The sequence below is a fragment of the Vanessa cardui genome, chromosome 9 (assembly GCF_905220365.1).
Source record: "Vanessa cardui chromosome 9, ilVanCard2.1, whole genome shotgun sequence".
Lineage (NCBI taxonomy): Eukaryota > Metazoa > Arthropoda > Insecta > Lepidoptera > Nymphalidae > Vanessa > Vanessa cardui.
Window position 1 is genome coordinate 5274778 of NC_061131.1, and position 19204 is coordinate 5293981.

The 19204-nt window shown below is 32.4% G+C and overlaps 1 protein-coding gene across 1 annotated transcript; it reads left to right on the plus strand.

Moving 5' to 3' along the window:
* The first annotated feature begins 14190 nt into the window (after window positions 1–14190).
* Window positions 14191–16954, plus strand: LOC124532441 (zinc finger BED domain-containing protein 4-like). The gene is made up of 2 exons (XM_047107345.1): window positions 14191–15815; window positions 16768–16954. The coding sequence occupies exons 1-2, from the start codon at window positions 14191–14193 to the stop codon at window positions 16952–16954; spliced, it is 1812 nt and encodes a 603-aa protein (XP_046963301.1).
* Window positions 16955–19204: the final 2250 nt, after the last annotated feature.

The window sequence follows — 19204 nt, forward strand, 5'->3', positions numbered from 1 at the left end:
TAATGTGTAGTGTATGAATACACATTTTAATTGATCATTTGTTTTTGTCAATATTGTCATTAAGTTGGAAACGGACATATTGCATTTACGGCATGTTCTAAATTTAATTTTTTTTTTAAATATATGTGAATTATTCTTGGTAGCTATACTGGCATGTGTTGTAGTGAGATTGCAGGTAAGGTAAAGAGAGAAGAAGACAGGGATGGTTTTAATTAAATTAAAAATAAATAAAAACTTGACAAAATACGTCTGTATTGTGATCTCCCGGAGGTGCTAGTTGCATAAAAAAATATATATATTCAATAATTTAATTTCTTTTGCATTATAATTACTAAAATTTAAGTAGGTATTTAATTAATTATTAAAAAAAAAATTGAATTAATAATTTACATTCGGTAACATCGAAATAAAAACGAAAATTTTTGAGCATTGCGTCCTACCGGTGATGACGTATGGTGCCGAGACGTGGACACTGACGGTGAGGCTAGTTCACAAATTGAAGGTAGCGCAGCGGGCGATGGAGCGAGCTATGCTATGTGTCTCTCTCGCGGATAAAATCAGAAATGAGGTTATCCGTGAGAGAACTAAAGTAACGGACATAGCTCGGAGAATCAGCAAGCTGAAGTGGCAGTGGGCTGGCCATATCTGTCGTAGGACCGATGGCCGCTGTACCAGACGAGTGCTAGAGTGGAGACCGCGTCTCGAAAGCGTAATGTAGGACGACCTCCGACCCGCTGGTCCAACGACATTCGCAAGATCGCCGGTAGAAGCTGGATGAGAGACGCAGAGGACCGAGCAACATGGCGCTCTTAATACTAACCCAGGAAACTAAGACGTTATGCCTGGGTGTCACGACACTTCTGCCTTCCCAATAAAAATACAATACTAAGTGTTTCTGTTTTTTTTAAAGATTAACTGCAATTCGACATTTTTTTTAAGGAATTACGAATATCCCTATTCACACTTCCCATTAAGCGTATCATTGTTAAGCGACCCGCAAGGTATAATGTCGGATGAGTGCTTGATATTAAATACATCACTCACTTACCGACATCATCTCATCCATACCAGAGGCCTGCACAATGCCTTAAACTGGATTTACAAGCTCTGGCTCCAGAGCCCCGGGTTAACTCCAACGATTCTTCATATACTCAGTGTTGAAAAATACATTGTGAGTATTGAATTTCTGCCGCATGTATTTACCAATCTGCATAAGACCATCATAGCTGAATAAGGTGGCAAACCTCAAGACTTTCTACTGGTGTGAAATTTACTGACTTTTGTTTAATGAACTAAATTCAAGCCGATAGTCTTAAATCAGAATAGGTATAACATTATATCTGGTAAGACACATGTTTACATGTTAAATAATTTACATTATACAACTTAATTAGATATATCAAACAATTGCAACGAAAACACTTACCTAACCTAATTAATGTTTAAGGTAGCTTCAATTATGCTTGTACTAGCGACTTCCTTCTACTTAAAACTGAAACAAAAAATTAATAAAAACAATTTCTACGTCACTATATTTAATTAAGTGGGTTGTAGGTTTTTGTACGAGCCACTCTGGATTGATACCATTTTTTATCATTCCTTCTACCGCCAAAGGATTCAAGCGTCAGTGAACCAGTGTAATTACTGCCACCGAAAACGAGTTAGTTTTCGTATTTAATACTGAATTGAAAATAATAGAAATGGTCAGTCTGAGTTTCTTTTACATAGCTTAGTAACTTTAGAGGAGATATCTTTAAAACATTATGTTTTCAAAAAAATCATTCACAACTTGACAAACATTCCAATTAAAAAATAAGCATTCCACTTTTTGAATTTTTTTTTACATTTTCTAGAATTTTCAAACTGGTAAGAAAAGTAAGAAATGCGCGTTACATAATGTTTCATGTTTATTTTTTAAGGAAGACTTTAGCTGACCGACTTGTTCACTGCCCATTAAACATTGCAGCGCTTTAAAAGTATAAACCGTTGCTTACATTGTTACATCGCTGCCAGCCATGAGATCTAAGTTTATACGTCTGTAAAAATAACTCATTACATTTGACTACCTAAATAATTAACGCCAGCGTAATTAGCACTTTTCCGCTGAATTTTTAGTTTTATATCTTAACGTTACTTGTAATTTTTAGGGTGATATTATAGATACGAAGAGAAACGACACGCCATTTCACACAAATAGCTTGCATTGTGATGCTCTCGCTATTTTTCGTCGTTATATCATAGACAGTGCATCTTACGTCTAATCGTCACAGGCTAGTCTGCGAACTAGTATTTTTTTGCGAGGAGGTAAAAACAAGCGGCTACATCGTCTGGCGAAAACAAGTTCATATTTACATATGAAAATCTACATACATTCAATTATAAGGCGTATAACACATTGTCTACACGTGATAGATTTTTTGTGATATTAGTTTGATATCCAAAATAATTCAAATATTTATTTTAATGGCAATAGTCAAAGCGTACATACTTAAAACCTTATCGAAATAAAACATACATGTGACGTAATAAGATTTCCAGATCGAAATTATATTTAAATAGTAGGAAACTTAAAAGGAATTGAAGTATTGATAAAAAATATTTTATATAAAAGTTTATATGCACAATGCTTGTAAATTTTTCTTAAACCTGATTTACAATAATATATTTTAGGGTTTTGTTAAAGCTCAAATATTGCAGCCATTTTGTGTTTTCGTAAAAACTTATTTTTTACCCTTTAGTTGTAATCTAAATGTTCAAATGACCGCCAATTAAAGATAAATGACAAATGCCTTTTTTCCACTTAAATGAGCAGATATATTTTTGTTTTTATTTATTAAAGTATAATCTATTCAATCAAAAAAGAATAATTAAGATCAATTAAGCCGAGATGGCCCAGTGGTTAGAATACGTGCATCTTAACCGATGATTTCGCATTCAAACCCAGGCAAGCACCACTATATATATGTGCTTAATTTGTATTTATAATTCATCTCGTGCTCGGCGGTGAAGGAAAACATCGTGAGGAAACCTGCATGTGTCTAATTTCATTGAAATTCTGCCACATATGCATTCCACCAACCCGCATTGGAACAGCGTGGCGGAATATGTTCCTCCTTAATGGGAGAGGAGGCCATCAGCCCAGCAGTGGGAAATTTACAGGCTGTTGCTTTACTTTACTTTAAGATCAATTTACTATCGTCTATTATCTATTAATAACGTTAATTTCTTAATAAATACAGAATAATTTCGAATTACCTCTGGTTTTTTGCTTTCCAACGAATTACTTTGCATAATATACTTATATACTTGATTGACTTTAAGCACAACATAATGAAAATACGTGAAGATATCTAGCAATGTACACACGGCAAAATCAAACTATAATACCAAAAAGTATTACGTCGATTGAAAAAAAAAGAAATGTTTAATTTCATTTGAGTACTAGCCACAAATAGTATCAAAACAAAAGACAATCTATTTCGACTTGCTCCCGTATATATTACAGGATGTTAGAAATGCACATGACAAAGGAGTGACAGTGAACTCGTCGTAATAATGGTTGTATTACAATTTCCTAATACATATGGACTTATTAAAATTAATCTTCCAAATTTAAATGCTTTCATATAAAAAAAAGTCGCAAACAGTTGATAACAACAGTGTAGTACCTACAAATCGAAAGAAAAAGTATTAATAGAACATAAAGTATAACATAAAAAATATTATATATAAATATAAGCGTTTTGTATGCGTTCTATAATATGTTTGCAGCTTAAAGGTAATGTCAACAGTATTCAATTCAAACTGAGAAACACAAAATTACCTGAATTGTAAATATTAAACATTGCTGTAAAATGGACTATTTCATAAAATGAAAATTGTTTGACATAAATATATACTTGATGGTAGGGCTTTGTGCAAGGCCGCCTGTTTAGGTACCATCTGTTTATTAAGATATCATCGTAATAAAGCGATACTTAGTATTGTTTTGTTCCGGTTTGAAGTGTAAGTGAGCCAGAATAACTACAGGTCCAAGAAACATAACATCTAAGTTTCCGAGATTGGTGACTCATGGGCGATGTGAGGAATGATTATTGTTTCTTACAGCATCATTGTGGAGGTAGTGATGAACACTTGCCATCGGGTGCCCCACTTGCCTATTCTACCTATATATGAATAAAATATTTAAAAAAAAATATCACTGAAAACCTCCGCCTCCTTTTTTGAAGTCGGTTAAAAACCAACTGAATATTGTCGTGCTTCGATTTGCAATTAATGAATTTAGTGTAAGTTTCAAGGGACATAAAATCCTACCTACCAGGAATTTTGGCGCATTATTTATCTAAGGAATAGTTATTATTTGTTACAAGTTAGCCTAACCATGAGGTGGCCCATCCACCCGTCCTCCAATATCATAAAAATAATTTAAATTATTTCTAACGACTCAATAATTTCTTAATATATTTTTTACATTTAATTTTTTTTTTACTTTAATATTAATTAAAGACATTTCAAACGCACTATAAATAGGTACGGTTTTAACAATACATATATACAACATGTACAAGCTGTAAACATCCCACGGTTTGGCTAAGGCCTCGTCTTTCTTTGAGAAGAAGGTTAGGAGCATATTCCATCAAGCAGCGCCATAAACTATTTTTATAAACTAAAAATAAGATCATGAAAATTTGGTGGTGCTCGCTGGATTCGAACCCGCATTCATCGGTACCTTACTAGGCTATCTCGGCTCTCGGTAAGACTTCGGCCGATTTAAATAGGAGATAAAAAGTTGTCTTTCAATATATGAAGGAAACCTTACATCATGATTTCCTTCAAACGAGGCGTTAGACATCATGCGTGTCGGCATGGCGAAGACCAACTACATTGAACAATCATTAACGTATTAAGAACAGACAATAGGTTCCATACAAACGGAAAACTTACCTAAATTTCGTTTAAACAAACAAAGAATATACTTCGTATCTATAGCAATGTGATCGGTATGTTTTACATCAGAAAATAGTATTAACCTTTTTTGTTATTTTGCTTAGAAGACATATAGTCTATCCAGAATGCCAGCCAAATGCACAAATTCGTAAATAATGCCTTTAAAAGTACATCTTTCTTGATAAATCTAGCGCAATTCGTATGCAAAATAACGTCATATTACATCGCTTCCAAAATGACGGATAGCATACCTTTCAAACATCATGGCGCCCACCGTTTCAACGATTTAAAATACAGATAAAATACTGGTTTTATAAATTGAATTTTAATACTTATTTTATTTTTATAAAACCTACCTTCGATTTCAAGGCTATATTAATTATGCATTTAGAATAAAACACAAAATTTTCGCGAAGTTAACTCTACGGAGTGTAACTAAAAAAATATATTATCATTAATAGTGGTAATTTTGAAATCCAATAAAAGAGAGTTTTATTCAATTATTTTATTAAAATGTATGGATAGAAATCACTATTCTTCATGGCGTTGTAGATTATTTTAAGAACTATAATGAAACTCAGTAGTTACTCTTTTCGCCATTTCAATTACAAAGCTATGTCAGTTAAATGCACTTAAAATTATGCAGTATATCCTGTGTGAAACGTTTTGATATTGCACATATACTAGATAATTATATAAATTTTAGGTATTTTATTTTTAATTTTTCGTAACTTATGCAAAAAGAATAACTTAGTAGCAAAGAAAGCGATGCACATAACATTTATCGTTACGAAAAATTCTGAACAGTAATTTTTGGATATGTAATACAAGATTGCGGTTTTCCACCTATAGGTACATTTGTAGTTGAGGATATATTTTGAATGGTCATGCCTAGCATTTAGCTGATGCCGATCTATTTTCTCTCCCAAAGTCTAGTGATACTTGTTTGCAACGATGCTCCTAATTCTGAGTTATTTGAAATACTTCAGATCACGAACTGTGATTTGAAAGAGTTCGAATACGAATTCGATACATACATTTCGAAATATTATAATCCTTTAAATGAAACCTAAGTACCCGAAAATACTAGTCCTGCAGGAAATTGTATAAACAAATCATTTGATAACGATCGTCCATATAGGAGATTACATTTGATTTTGATAAAAAATAACTTTATTTCCAAATATCTGTTAATAGTTGCCAACTTATGGAACATCATCATGAAACATCAATAAACAAACTTCTAGTGGTTATTAAAATAATTGGAGTTTCTCTTTATTTTTTTATTTTGTATTTGTTTACGTTTTTCAGTATTTCTTATTTAGCCATTGTACCGTTGTCTAACCGGCCAGTACTTTTTCTGCTCTCTAATATTAAGTATTTATTAAATCGCTATTAAGTAAATTGTAATCAAGAATCCTCCTTATTTTTTTGCACATCTTAGGATAGATCTTTCGAAATGAGACCATAACGGATTTTTTATGTGCATCTATCGTCCCAGAATCACGGGGACAAAATCGGCTTACGCTAATAATATATAACATTAAACACCTTTTTTTCCCATAGTTTTTTTATATCCAAAAGGAAAATACACTGAACCAACTGGAAATCCCGACAGGCAGACGAGAGAAAAGCGACATCAAATATAGGATATATAATTATTTTATGACAGTTGGCGTTTTAGCGCCAAAACTTTTTGTTTTTTTTTGATAGTTTGTATTAAATAAAGGTATTAAGATGGAACTTATAACGACCTATTTGTCTCACTCATTTCCCAAAACAATTGAAATAAAACCATAATCGAAGACCTAAAATCGATAAATTTCCTTTAGAAAAAATACATAATCTTTGTTTTACTATGACTGTAAATATTTCTTAATAAATTATTCACTAAAAAAATAACATTTATTATTATCATAAATTTAAACTATCAGATATGGTGATTTGCGTAAAACATTATAGTTTGCATATTATGACTTTCTATGTTCAGACTTAAAACGGGACCTCTTGTTATTTAATTACCTCTAAGCCAATAAAATTCCGTTATAAATTGTTTTATTTTAAAACGTTACGAGTTAAATGCAAATTAAGACTATATACAATAAAAAACTGACTTCGGCGTTATCTGTGCACTTGAAATTGGAAATAATATATCTATATTGTATACTTATGTAGGCGTAGATAAGAATACATTTTTTTTAAATGATATCGTATCGTATCGTATTGTACTTGGTGGTAGGGCTTTGTGCAAGCCCGTCTGGGTAGGTACCACCCACTCATCAGTTATTCTACCGCCAAATAACAGTACTCAGTATTGTTATGTTCCGGTTTGAAGAGTGAGTGAGTCAGTGTAACTACAGGCACAAGGGACATAACATCTTAGTACCCAAGGTTGGTGGCACATTGACGATGAAAGCAATAGTTAATATTTCTTACAGCGTCATTGTCTATGGGTGACCATTTACCATCAGGTGGCCCATATGCTCATCCGCCAACCTGGTATAGGTTATATTTTATATTAAAAAAGAAAATACCAGTTCATTATGTATTTTACCGCGAAACAGCATCTATACTCCTAATAAAATTGGAGTGTATGTTGTGACTTTGTTTATTTTTGTCTGTCTGTTCCAGCTTATCTCATAAACGACTCAACCAATTTTGAAGGGACTTTAATAAGGAGTAACTTAGACTGCAACAGTACCCATTTGTTAAATCCAAACGCGCACAAAGTCTCGGGCGCACCTAGTACTAAATATTTTTGTGTTCCGGCTTGAAGGGTGAATGAGCCAGAGCAATTACTGGCACTATAGAAATAACATCGATGATCCCACGGTTGTGGCGCATTGGTGATATGAGAAATTATTAATATATCTAGCAGTACCATCCAGTGGGCAGTGGTGACCACATACCACCAAGTAGTTTTAATATTGCTATACTTGACACGAATTTATGTGTTTATTTGATTTATATTATTATTTAAAGAGAGAACTTTTCTAATGGATATTTTTGATCTTTTTTCTTCATAACTTTTAGGGCATCGCACAGTGGTTTAAAAAAATTTGGTGATCGATTTTTTGTTTGTATTTTTGATGAATCTCATACTAAAACAGGGTTATATTTTTCTATCCGAACTATAATGTTAAGGTAAAAAATGTATAGGAAGACTATTCTTTGAGTTCTCCATTGATTAGCATAAAGAAAAAACGAATAAGACAAGCATACTTAGTCCCTGAAAGTATCACGGTTTCGATCCAATGTGCATCGGACAAAACTACGATTTCGTCCGACCGATGGTGACAGATTTCGATCACAGTCTCCAATCTCAAGGAAGACAATTACGCTGGACGAATTATCAACATAATCTGATTGGATGGAAATTATTACACGATCGGGAAACATTCAGACATGGGACCAACGACTTTATATGGATTCAGAGGCACGGGAATGTACACACTAAATCAAAATTTCAGGCTCCAGGCTGTTAGTAAGAATTTTTCGACAAATTAGTTTGAGTCCAAAACATCGGAATCAGTGACCTATTTATAGGTCTAACGATTCAGATAAACTATAAGGTAATAATAATAAAATTGACAAAACTCTACTAAAGTTATATTGAGTAGACAAGAAGTACGCAACCACGTTTTGATTTCATCGTGAGATCCTGGAAAACACCACTGTATTTTGTACTCGTCAAGGCAAATAAAACTCAAAACTTCTACCATGTAAATTTTATAATAAATATTAAATTGAATATGTATTTTTTTGTACAATACGAAATTCATAACGCGTACTCTTCGGTAAATATTAAACATATTAAAATAAAAGACAATTTAAAAGCTCTATGACAGATCGTGATCCTAATATTCTAGAATTCAAATTTTCATTCAATTCCCTTCAACACTTTACCAGATTCCTTTCCATCACCTGTCATTCTGACTCTGATGATGAGGTCAGCTAAACTTGTTCCGGCCGTACAGTCAGATTTTATTACTATTATTGCCCGTAGAGACGATCTCCAGGCACGACAAATATAATAAGGATATATTGAGAAGAATTTCCTGGTCCCATCAGATAATCTCCATAGTACTAATCATTTTTGCTAATGTCACAATCTCGACTCAAAATTTATCGGTGTATGCGACGTTTAGTCCAAAATATTGATAGAAATATAAGGAAATAATGAAGTTTATACAAAATGTGAAATATTAAGTCATATTGATTGATAATATAATGTTGCCAACTCAAAGATTTCGCATTTAAACCAAAATATTTTTTTTTTAAATAGATTAGAATTCGTTAGTTACGTTAGTAAGATAAGTTTTACATTGTATTATTTTAGAAAATAATGTTTCTTTTTTTAAATATACAAACCTAATGTTATCTTTTATTATTTTATTCATATACTTATACTTACAAACAGTATTAAAGCTTAAGATTAATTAAGAGTGTTAGAAAGTAAAGTCTTTAGAATAACATCATGGCAACATTGCCAACATATAAACATATTTTCACATCGCCATCTACTACATGTAATTATACAATTAAACGACCCTCTCGTATAAATTGTAATAAAAAGTGTAAAGACGGGTAATTCGAAACACAGTAGATAACTAAATTACTACACGAGTTGAAAAACGTCGTCCAAGTGTGAGTCGCGTTTGGAAAGCAAATAAAAATAGCAATGTACAATTGCCTTTATTTTTATTTTCAACCGACTTCAAAAAAAGGAGGAGGTTCTCAATTCGCCCCCTATGTTTTTTTTTCTATGTTTGTTACGCGATAACTCCGCCAATTATGAACCGATTTGAACAAATCTTTTTTCGGCGTATAGGTAATACCTCAAGGGCGATCCCATTTAAATTTAATAATAAAAAAAACAACCCCCAAGGGTGGAAAATTGGGGATGAACTTTTTTATACGCAATATCTCCGCCGATTATAAACCAATTTGAACGATTACTTTTTGATAAAGTTGATTATTAATTATATAAAAGCAAATCTATAAGAACGATGTTTGGCAATAACATGATGTCACGGAGCGTAAAGTTTTATACTTTTAATTTATTGAAATAATTTATATTTAAAAAAAAAAAACAAAGAAATAAATGTAAATAGTTTTTCGTTACTAAAATATTTATATTGTATTATTTATTAACTATAAATTAGTAATACGCATTAAGTCAATAGAGAACCTCGACGGTGAAGTGTCATGCTCCTGATAGAATAAGAGAACGTTTGCCGTCACGACGTACGATACGCACTTAACCCAATACGTAAAAAAAAAAAACAAAAAAAGGCTAAGAAAAAAGTTATCATTTGTTTCGTAAATAAAAATAAAACATCATTTGTTTTATTTGAAACATTTGAATACGGAACTCTAAAGTTTTAATTATTCTTATGGTAATCGATTAAATGATTGAAGCCATTATCATATAAACACATAAGAATAAGGACGGCTACAATGTAAGAAACCAGTCAAGGTACTCGTAAATTATTACGTTTTATAATTGTAAAAAAGTTGATTTACAAATGTGATTCTTGGTAGTAACATCTTCATGTATATCAATGAATGGCATATTAAGTCGGTACTAATTGATCATGTCTGACTTTTGATTGCCGCTTGTAGCAAATATTTGAAAGAAAAATTTCTTATTTCCATTGTGGATATTCTTATAATATATGATCTCAAATAAATGAATTAACTAATATGAGACAACATCACATACATTACTCTATTCCCAATGTAAATAGCTAAAGCACTTGTGTTGTGAAAAATCAGAAGTAATGACGGTATCACAAACAGCAAGACCCAAGACAACATAGAAAATCAATAGTAATCCATCAACTCGGCCGGGAATCGAGCCCGGGACCTCGGAGTGGCTGACCCATGAAAATCGGTGTACACACCACTCGACCAGATCGTCAATTGCCACTAACGAGTACAGGATGTGAAATTATATGATTTCAGTGAGTACGTGTTTATCTTAGTTTCCAAGGTTGGCGGCGCAATGGCGATGGAATGGTGAAAATTTCTTACACCGCCGATGTCTATAAGTGGTTACCACTTACCATCGGATGGCAATTGGCAAAAGATTTGCCTATTTTTTCTTCCCTAAATATAGATAAATTATGATGTATTTAAAATAGATTGTATTACAAAAAATCGTAAAACTATCGTACAATCGGTTTTATGTTTACACTCCTATATTTACATTTAAGAAATTAATATTGCACTAATTGAAATCTATAAAATTAATAGTCATTTCATTATTTAAGACATCGAGGTCTGCATGCTATTGTATAAATAAGAATTGGTGACGCATCAAGGTTCCACCATAAAACAAGTCCAATTTTTTTCCTAAGGTTTCTCAGCATCCCATACGAATGCTTTGGTAAGTATGCAACTTACCAAAGCATTCGTATCTGATAAGTACCTAAGTATATGAAAACCTAAACCTACCTACTTAAGATGCTTAGGACACACATTACTAGTACGGAACGGCAGAAAAAAAACATTTAAGCACTTTCCAGGTGGAGCTTTGATTCGGCAAATTTACCAAATAATCCATTTAAATATTATGATATCAATTCAGATCGACTAAAAAGCTTAAAAAATTAATACGCAGTGGCTAAAACGGCGAGCACGCTATTACACATCGGTCCGATAGCTAGATCGTGACGCGGCGACTGCGACGTTCCTTATCGCCGCATCGCTTCGTGCCCATCGTAAATAATCCGCAACTTTTCCCGACACGCCCCTTCGGAACAAAAACACTATGCAGTCTCAGTGAACGCCACTCGACGAATCCGCGATTTGACACGCGCCGCACAGACATCGTAACCATTTTCACATTTTTTACAATGACTCATTAATCAGTCTGGCTTGCAGTGATAATAGATGAATTAATGATGCTGTTTTGTCACCGAACTAGAAGAGGTCGGTTTCGAGTCGGTTTAAATAATTACGTTTCGCCTCTCGGGACAGAAGCAAACCGTCAACCTCTAAAATGATATTTAAATACCATTAAATATTTATTAAAAGATAAAGTTCGCTAACTGTTTTATTTATTTTTAATTCCAGCTTATATTTTATTCACAACTTAATAGAAAGCAAGATTTTAACTACGTGTTTATGTGGTAGCTTTTTCTGTATTTCTATTGTGTCCTTCTATAGACAAAGGAGTTTTTATTAATAATCTATAAATTACATTTATTTTTATTATCCATCACATTATTACTAAACAGTGCTCTAATTACGCATACAATATGTCAAGCAATAAATAAAATAACAATTCTCAGGCTAAGTAAGGCTGTACTAGACTTTTAAACAGAGAATTTTATTTTTATTTTGCATAAAATAAACATTAAACGAAATTTATTTTATAGCAATTGAATTTGTTTGAATATATCTTCAATGTGCTGTGTTTTCATTTTTTGTGAAAACGTCGGGCGATTCTTTTGAATCATCTAACCATGTAAAAGTAAGGATTTTATCAAGTGTATGAGGTGATTTAAATATGCATGATAAAGTCAGTTCGGCTTATAGACGAGCATGAAGGTGGCAAATAACAGTGTCGAACTTTCTAATTTTGTTTTTTTTTTAAATCTTATTTGAGTGCATAGTCGTCTGACTAATGCTCTCGACTCAGACGTTAGCAGTCAATTCATTCCAGTCATAAATCTAAGAAATACAGGTTTATAGTCTGGCACGTATCTATTATTGAATTATGTCATTATCTATCATTTTCTCATAGAACTGTCTCGCTAGTTTGTGATCTTTGCATTCGTCTATTTTAACTTCTGATTATTATGAGAAACTATTTTATGAATACAAAAATTGTATTGTCTAATACGTGGCGTTTAAACGATAAACATAGGTTCACATATAGCTACGCATCAATGTATTTGTGTTTATAATTGATATCGCATTCGGTTATACAGGTAAATATCACGAGAAAAGTAGTGGGTCGGATGAAATTCTGTTACGTACATATTCTCAAATCACAGCGTAATGTTATGCTGGGGAAAGCTCCAAGAATTCTGGCTTAAGGACTGTTCTGAATTCAAATACAGTTTGTTTTTTTTTTCTTTTAAATGTATTATTTAACATAACATAAAGTCGACAGTATTATTTCTTTTTTTTTTAAAGATTAAAGTTTTTTTTTTTCTAGACGTCGGTGCAGAGTGCTAAGTAACAGGTTCACTACATGGTCACTGATTCAGACGAAAATAAATCGTCTAAAACGATCAAGATTATACATTCAAAATTACAGTTTTAGTTAATTCTTTGAATTATATATAAATCATAGTTTGAATTATGAATATATGACTAAATTGTTACCATTGCACAAAAATGAATTCATTACTTTCCAATAAATAGTGCTGTGTATTTTTTTTAATTTTAGGCTTACGGTGCAGTTTTGTTACAAGATAGTTTTTTGTTTTTTTTTTCTTATAATATACTAAGTGAGAATTGTTTTTAAAATAAAATATTTAACATAATGGAATTAGCCTTAAATTAGAGTTGATTTATTAATTTCTATAAATACGTAATAAAAACAAACTGAGCTTTAAAGTGATTCAAATCTATAACGGCCTATCGTATTATAAATATTGTTCAATTTGATTGGTTGTAAAAAAGCCTTTTACGACATTTTAGGAGTATCTTACTGAATATGCAAACCCTTTCTCAATTTACGATATTAGTACAACATGCTATGTTGTTGATAACGAAAGATTAGAAGTTAATTTATATAAATTCTAACATTTTTAGTAAAAATAGTGGCTGAATAAAGACTTTTGTCTCTTTCTGTCATCAGCATTATGACATTCATGAAAAAGCAACGTCATAACATAGATGAGAGTGATGAGGTAGGATGAAAGATACAGGATACTGGGATATTAGTATTAGGGTTGCTGAGGATTCCTCTTCCGCTTCCTCATAATGTGAAAGTTCCGCAATATTTCGGGTTCCTCAACCGATACCGCATCCTCATAAATAAAAATTAAAAATCCTCTTCCGCTATCGCTTCCTCAAAATTTTAGAGGAATTTATGAGGAATTTTTCTGCGAATTCGCGATGTCGCCGGATCGAACGGGCGAGCGCGACCTCTCCTCCCGCCACCCGCATTGTTCCTTGCTTGTTTGTTTTTATGGGTATAGAAAGCGTTTGTTTACGCGCATACGCAATTACGAATGCATTACAAATAATTTTATAACTTGATTTCTTTAATCGAAAATCGATATGAGACCGAAGTGCAGTGTTATATGGACGTACTTTATTGAAGTAGACGATCAGACTGTACGTTGTAAATTATGCAACCAAATTTACTCAAGAAAAGGACGCGGGACATCTGGGCTACGAAGTCATCTCCAGTCACGTCATAAAACTGAATATACGGACTATGAAAAATGCGATGCGGTTTTGAAAAAAGCTGAAGTCGAAAAGAAACAGTGCAGAGAAGAAACTTCTCTTCAGTTGGTCAAGAAGCAAGTTACATTGGAAGAATTATTAAAGAAAAACCAGTGCTGGGATTCATCACATGAAAAAAGTCGTGAGCTGGACAATTTAATCTGTGAAATGATCGCTTTGCAAGATTTACCTTTTAATTTCATAGAAGGTATTGGTTTTAGACGTTTTGTCCATGCCGCACAGCCTAAATATAATTTAAAAAAACGTCAGTATTATACTTCGCATTTGTGTGATTACGTGTATCCTAAAATTTATGAAAAAATTAAAAACTTGATAAAAGATTTGCAATATATGTCCTTCACTACTGACATATGGACAGAGCCTGGAGCTGGTGTTTCTCTGCTTAGTTTTACAGTCCATGGCATTAATGATGATTTCAAAAGAGTGTCTTTAGTTCTTAAATGTGTCACACTCGAAGAACGGCATACGGGCGATGTAATAGCTCAAAAACTCGACGAAATACGAGAGGAATGGGACATTCCTCGGCAAAAGCTACATGCAATGGTCCGTGACGGTGGATCTAATATGAGACGAGCTGCCCGTATCTCACAAATCGACGATATAGATTGCACCTTACATCAATTACAATTGTGTATACGTTCAGCTTTGGCGGGTAATGAACATTTCTCAACGTTGTTGGCTAAGTGTAAACAGATTGCGACGAACTTCAATCATTCCATAACTGGGCAAAAAGAATTGAACGACTTTCAAGAACGCTTAGGTTTACCTCATCTGTCAGTTATCCAAGAATGTGCTACGCGTTGGAACAGCATGTTCTATATGATTGAGCGACTTATTAAGATAAAGGATGCTATCATACTATATACATCGCAACACCCAAATTTGCCGCAACTTGTACCAAGTGATTGGTTGAAACTTGAAAATTGTACAAAGATTTTGAAACCCTTTGAAGAGGTAACTAAATCTTTGAGCAGCACTGAGGCATGTATATCCTCTGTTATACCACTGATTCATGTCTTAATATGTACAATGCAAAATTTTATGAGAGAAGCTAACATCAGTAATGACCAAGATTGCAAAAACGTCATTCAAAAACTGATAGAAGAAATAAACAACCGCTTCGGTGAGCTCCATAATAATAATCTCTACGCCATCTCTACTTATTTGGATCCAAAATACAAAACGAATTTTTTTAATAAAATAACCAAAGAACGCATTGAATTAGCACTAATAACATCAACCAGCCAACGCCCAATAGATAATGTCGTCATGGAAATCCACAATCAACCGTCTACTAGTTCAGGAGCTGTAGTAAACACATCCTGCCCCATAGCCACCGCTTCCACGGGTAAGATTGTAGAGTCAATGTTAGCCGAAATGCTAGCCTCTGAACCAAATAGTGACGATGAAAGTGAAAGTTTACCAGTAGTTGATAGGTGCGTGGTACTAAAGTTACTATTAAATAAGTACATTAAAGAAAAAAGAATCAATATGCATGAAGACAGTCTTCTGTGGTGGAAAAATAATCCGAAATATTCGGAGCTTTACGGAGTTGTTCGGCAATACTTATCTTCTCCTCCGTCAAGCATGCCCAGCGAACGACTTTTTAGCAATGCTGGATTAGTATATAATGAGCTAAGGAACCGGTTGTCAGGAGAGACAGCATCCAAATTAATTTTTATAAAACTTAACCTCCCTATTATCAATTTTGATTATTAGTATTCAATTAATTTTTTTTTTATTATAATCTTCGACTTAAGTAATTAATAAAGAAATAAAGACTGCATTTTTATTACATACTATATTGCATCATTTCAATTCCTAAAATAAATTGTATTCACTCATCTTTTTTGAACTCCTCCATAACTGCTGGTCTGATTTTGATGATTCTTTATTGTGTTTTTTGGGAACAGTTAAATTATTTTTAATGTATGTATGTTATCTACAGACAGGACAACAGCTTTTCGGTTGGGTTCGCTAGTATTTATAATTTCCTATCTTCCTAATCCGCTTTCTCTACCGCTTCCTCATCCGCATCCTCTTTCTCGAAAAATATCCTCATCCTCACCCTCATCCGCATCCTCTAAATTTGAGTTCGACAAATCCTCTTCCTCCTCCTCTTCCTCATAATCACTTCCTCAACAACCCTAATTAGTATGACCAATATGAATCTATACCTTAAAAAAAATCGGGAGTTTTTTAGACATATTATCAATGTATATTATTTTGATAATATTAAATTCATGCTGTTTTTAAAGGAGGCTATAAAATATCACCGTCATTTTTATGTCTTAGTTGAAAAAAAAATCGATGTTATGATATGACATATTTTTGATTAATCGATTTGGGGTTAAAGTATGAAAAATATTATCGTAATCGTCTCCATAGATTTCAAAGGCCTAGTGTACATCGGCTTAACCGCGGTAAAACTATCGCGGTCGTGGCCGTTGCGTTGTTTTTGACTGAAAAAGGTGCACGCGCGCTTTATGCTCCAAATAGAGCCACGAAAACGACGTTTTTACCAACAACTATAAACGTTAAGAAATTGAAAGAGTATTTCTTATCCCAATGTTGATTCATGGTAAAATGGCATAAACATATTTATTTATTTATATATTTGTATATGTATGTATAATTATTATATTATAATATATTAATTATATGTTTTTTCTTTGTTGTTTTAATAACTTTTCTCCTTTTGTATAATTTTGCCTATCTACCTTTTAACTTTTCTGTCTATGTTTCTTCTTTCTCGGGTATACTGGAAGAAATCTCTTCTAGAGATAAGTATACCTTTTAAACTTATTTATCCTGTGTACACATTTTCCTTTTCCAATGTATCTGGCAAGTTTAATAAATGGTTAAATTAAATAAATTAATAACGTGCTCTAAAATATTTGACAGTATTTTAAATTTAGAACGTGTAAAAAACTATACATTTCTATAATATGCTCTAAATTTTTGACACTAGTTTAAAATTAGAACTTTTTAATTTTTGCGACTCTCTTGACAGTTCATTCTTCCTTTTATTTATGGTTATAAATTTACGCTTGTCAAAAAATTAAAACGGGTTTATCTTTTTAATAAAGCAATTTACAAAAGCGGAAATTACTTGTTAATTTGTGATAATTTACATATAATTATACATTATTCATTCACAACTTTTCCATGTATGGTTATCAGAATGATCCAATATTATGTAATGCATAGTTGCTTATATATTCCGCTTAAGAAGCGTAACTTTTTAAGCGTTTTTATCTACTATTAAATTTAATGGCCTCATTCTATTCGAACAGTGTTGTCTAGTATACTTTTAGCAGAGCATGAGTACAGCAACTAAACGGTTATATGTTGTATATGAGATTATGATCACTTCCTCAATTTTATTTTAAATTTAGAAATAAAAAAGAAAAAACTACTTTTTTATCGTCTGACAATTATGAGAACTGGCAACACATGTAATATATGTATGAAAGAGGTTATTAGCTAAAAGTACATTACACAGCGATCCGTCAGACGCAGTGTACAACAAAGACTACTACAATTCCAAAGATTACTTTAATCTATTTGAATAACTTAAATTTGAATAATGAACGTAAATATATAATTTTTGGGGGCTGGAGGTCATTTAATATCAAACGATTATGATATTTTTTGTCATTTTTGGGAATTGTCTGGTATAAGTGATGGTATAATAAGAATCGCTTATAAAGGAATTTCACAGTATGAACGTATGTAAGAGCATAATGTTTTCGAAGACAGTAAAACTACTGGCTCACTTGGCTGCTGAAGAAAAGAAAAAATTGACATTTTTTACAACAACAACAACTGCCTGTAAATTCCCCACTGCTGGCATAAAGCCTCCTCTCCCATTGAGGAGAAAGTTTAGAACATATTCCACCACACTGTTCCAATTCGGGTGGGTGGAATGCATATGTGGCAGAATTTCTATGAAATTAGACACATGCAGATTTCCTCACGATGTTTTCCTTCACCGCCGAGCACGAGTTGAATTAGAAACATTAGTTTTTTATAAAACATATAATTCTAGTTCACGATTTTTTAATGAATATGTATAAACTTTGCTACGTCAATATTCTAAATTTCAAACGGTTAAATGTGCGAAACTCTACTTATATAAGTAATACTAAATGGCTAAAATAAAGAGATGGCTAACTAGCCATAAGTCCACCCATTGTACAACACTCGAAATCAAGATTAATTTTTTATTTTTGCTTTTTACTAGTAATGTTTTATTTTTCATTATTTTTGTTTGCGATGAACAACAAAATATATTTCATTATACACTAATACAACACTAAAATATAACATACTGAAACCTTTTCTGATGCACTGTAGATGCGCTCTCCTGAAGTATAGTTTTCAGTATATCGGTTTAGTAGCTTCTTTTTCAGTCAGTCATTACGAAAAAAAACACATTTGCTAATACAGTAAATACTTTTTTAGCAAATACTCTTTGAATAAATACAAAATAAAAAATCAATTCGTTCAATATACATGGCTTTACAAAATGTAAAATTTAATTTGACACTAATGAATGATGTATGAATCTAACACCGGGCCACACTACACCGGACTAGACGCGAAAAAAAGTTAATAAATAAAATTATAGTTTTAAGCTATTTTTTAGAACGTTTAAAAATAAAACGACTCCTATAACGTGTTTTATTGCAATAAAACCGTCTGCGAATATTAATTAGTAGATATTAGTGTATCATATGCGATGATAAAGGGCTTATATATATATATATTTGAAAATTATTTGACAAATAAATTGAAAGTCAATAAGTGCATATACAAATTT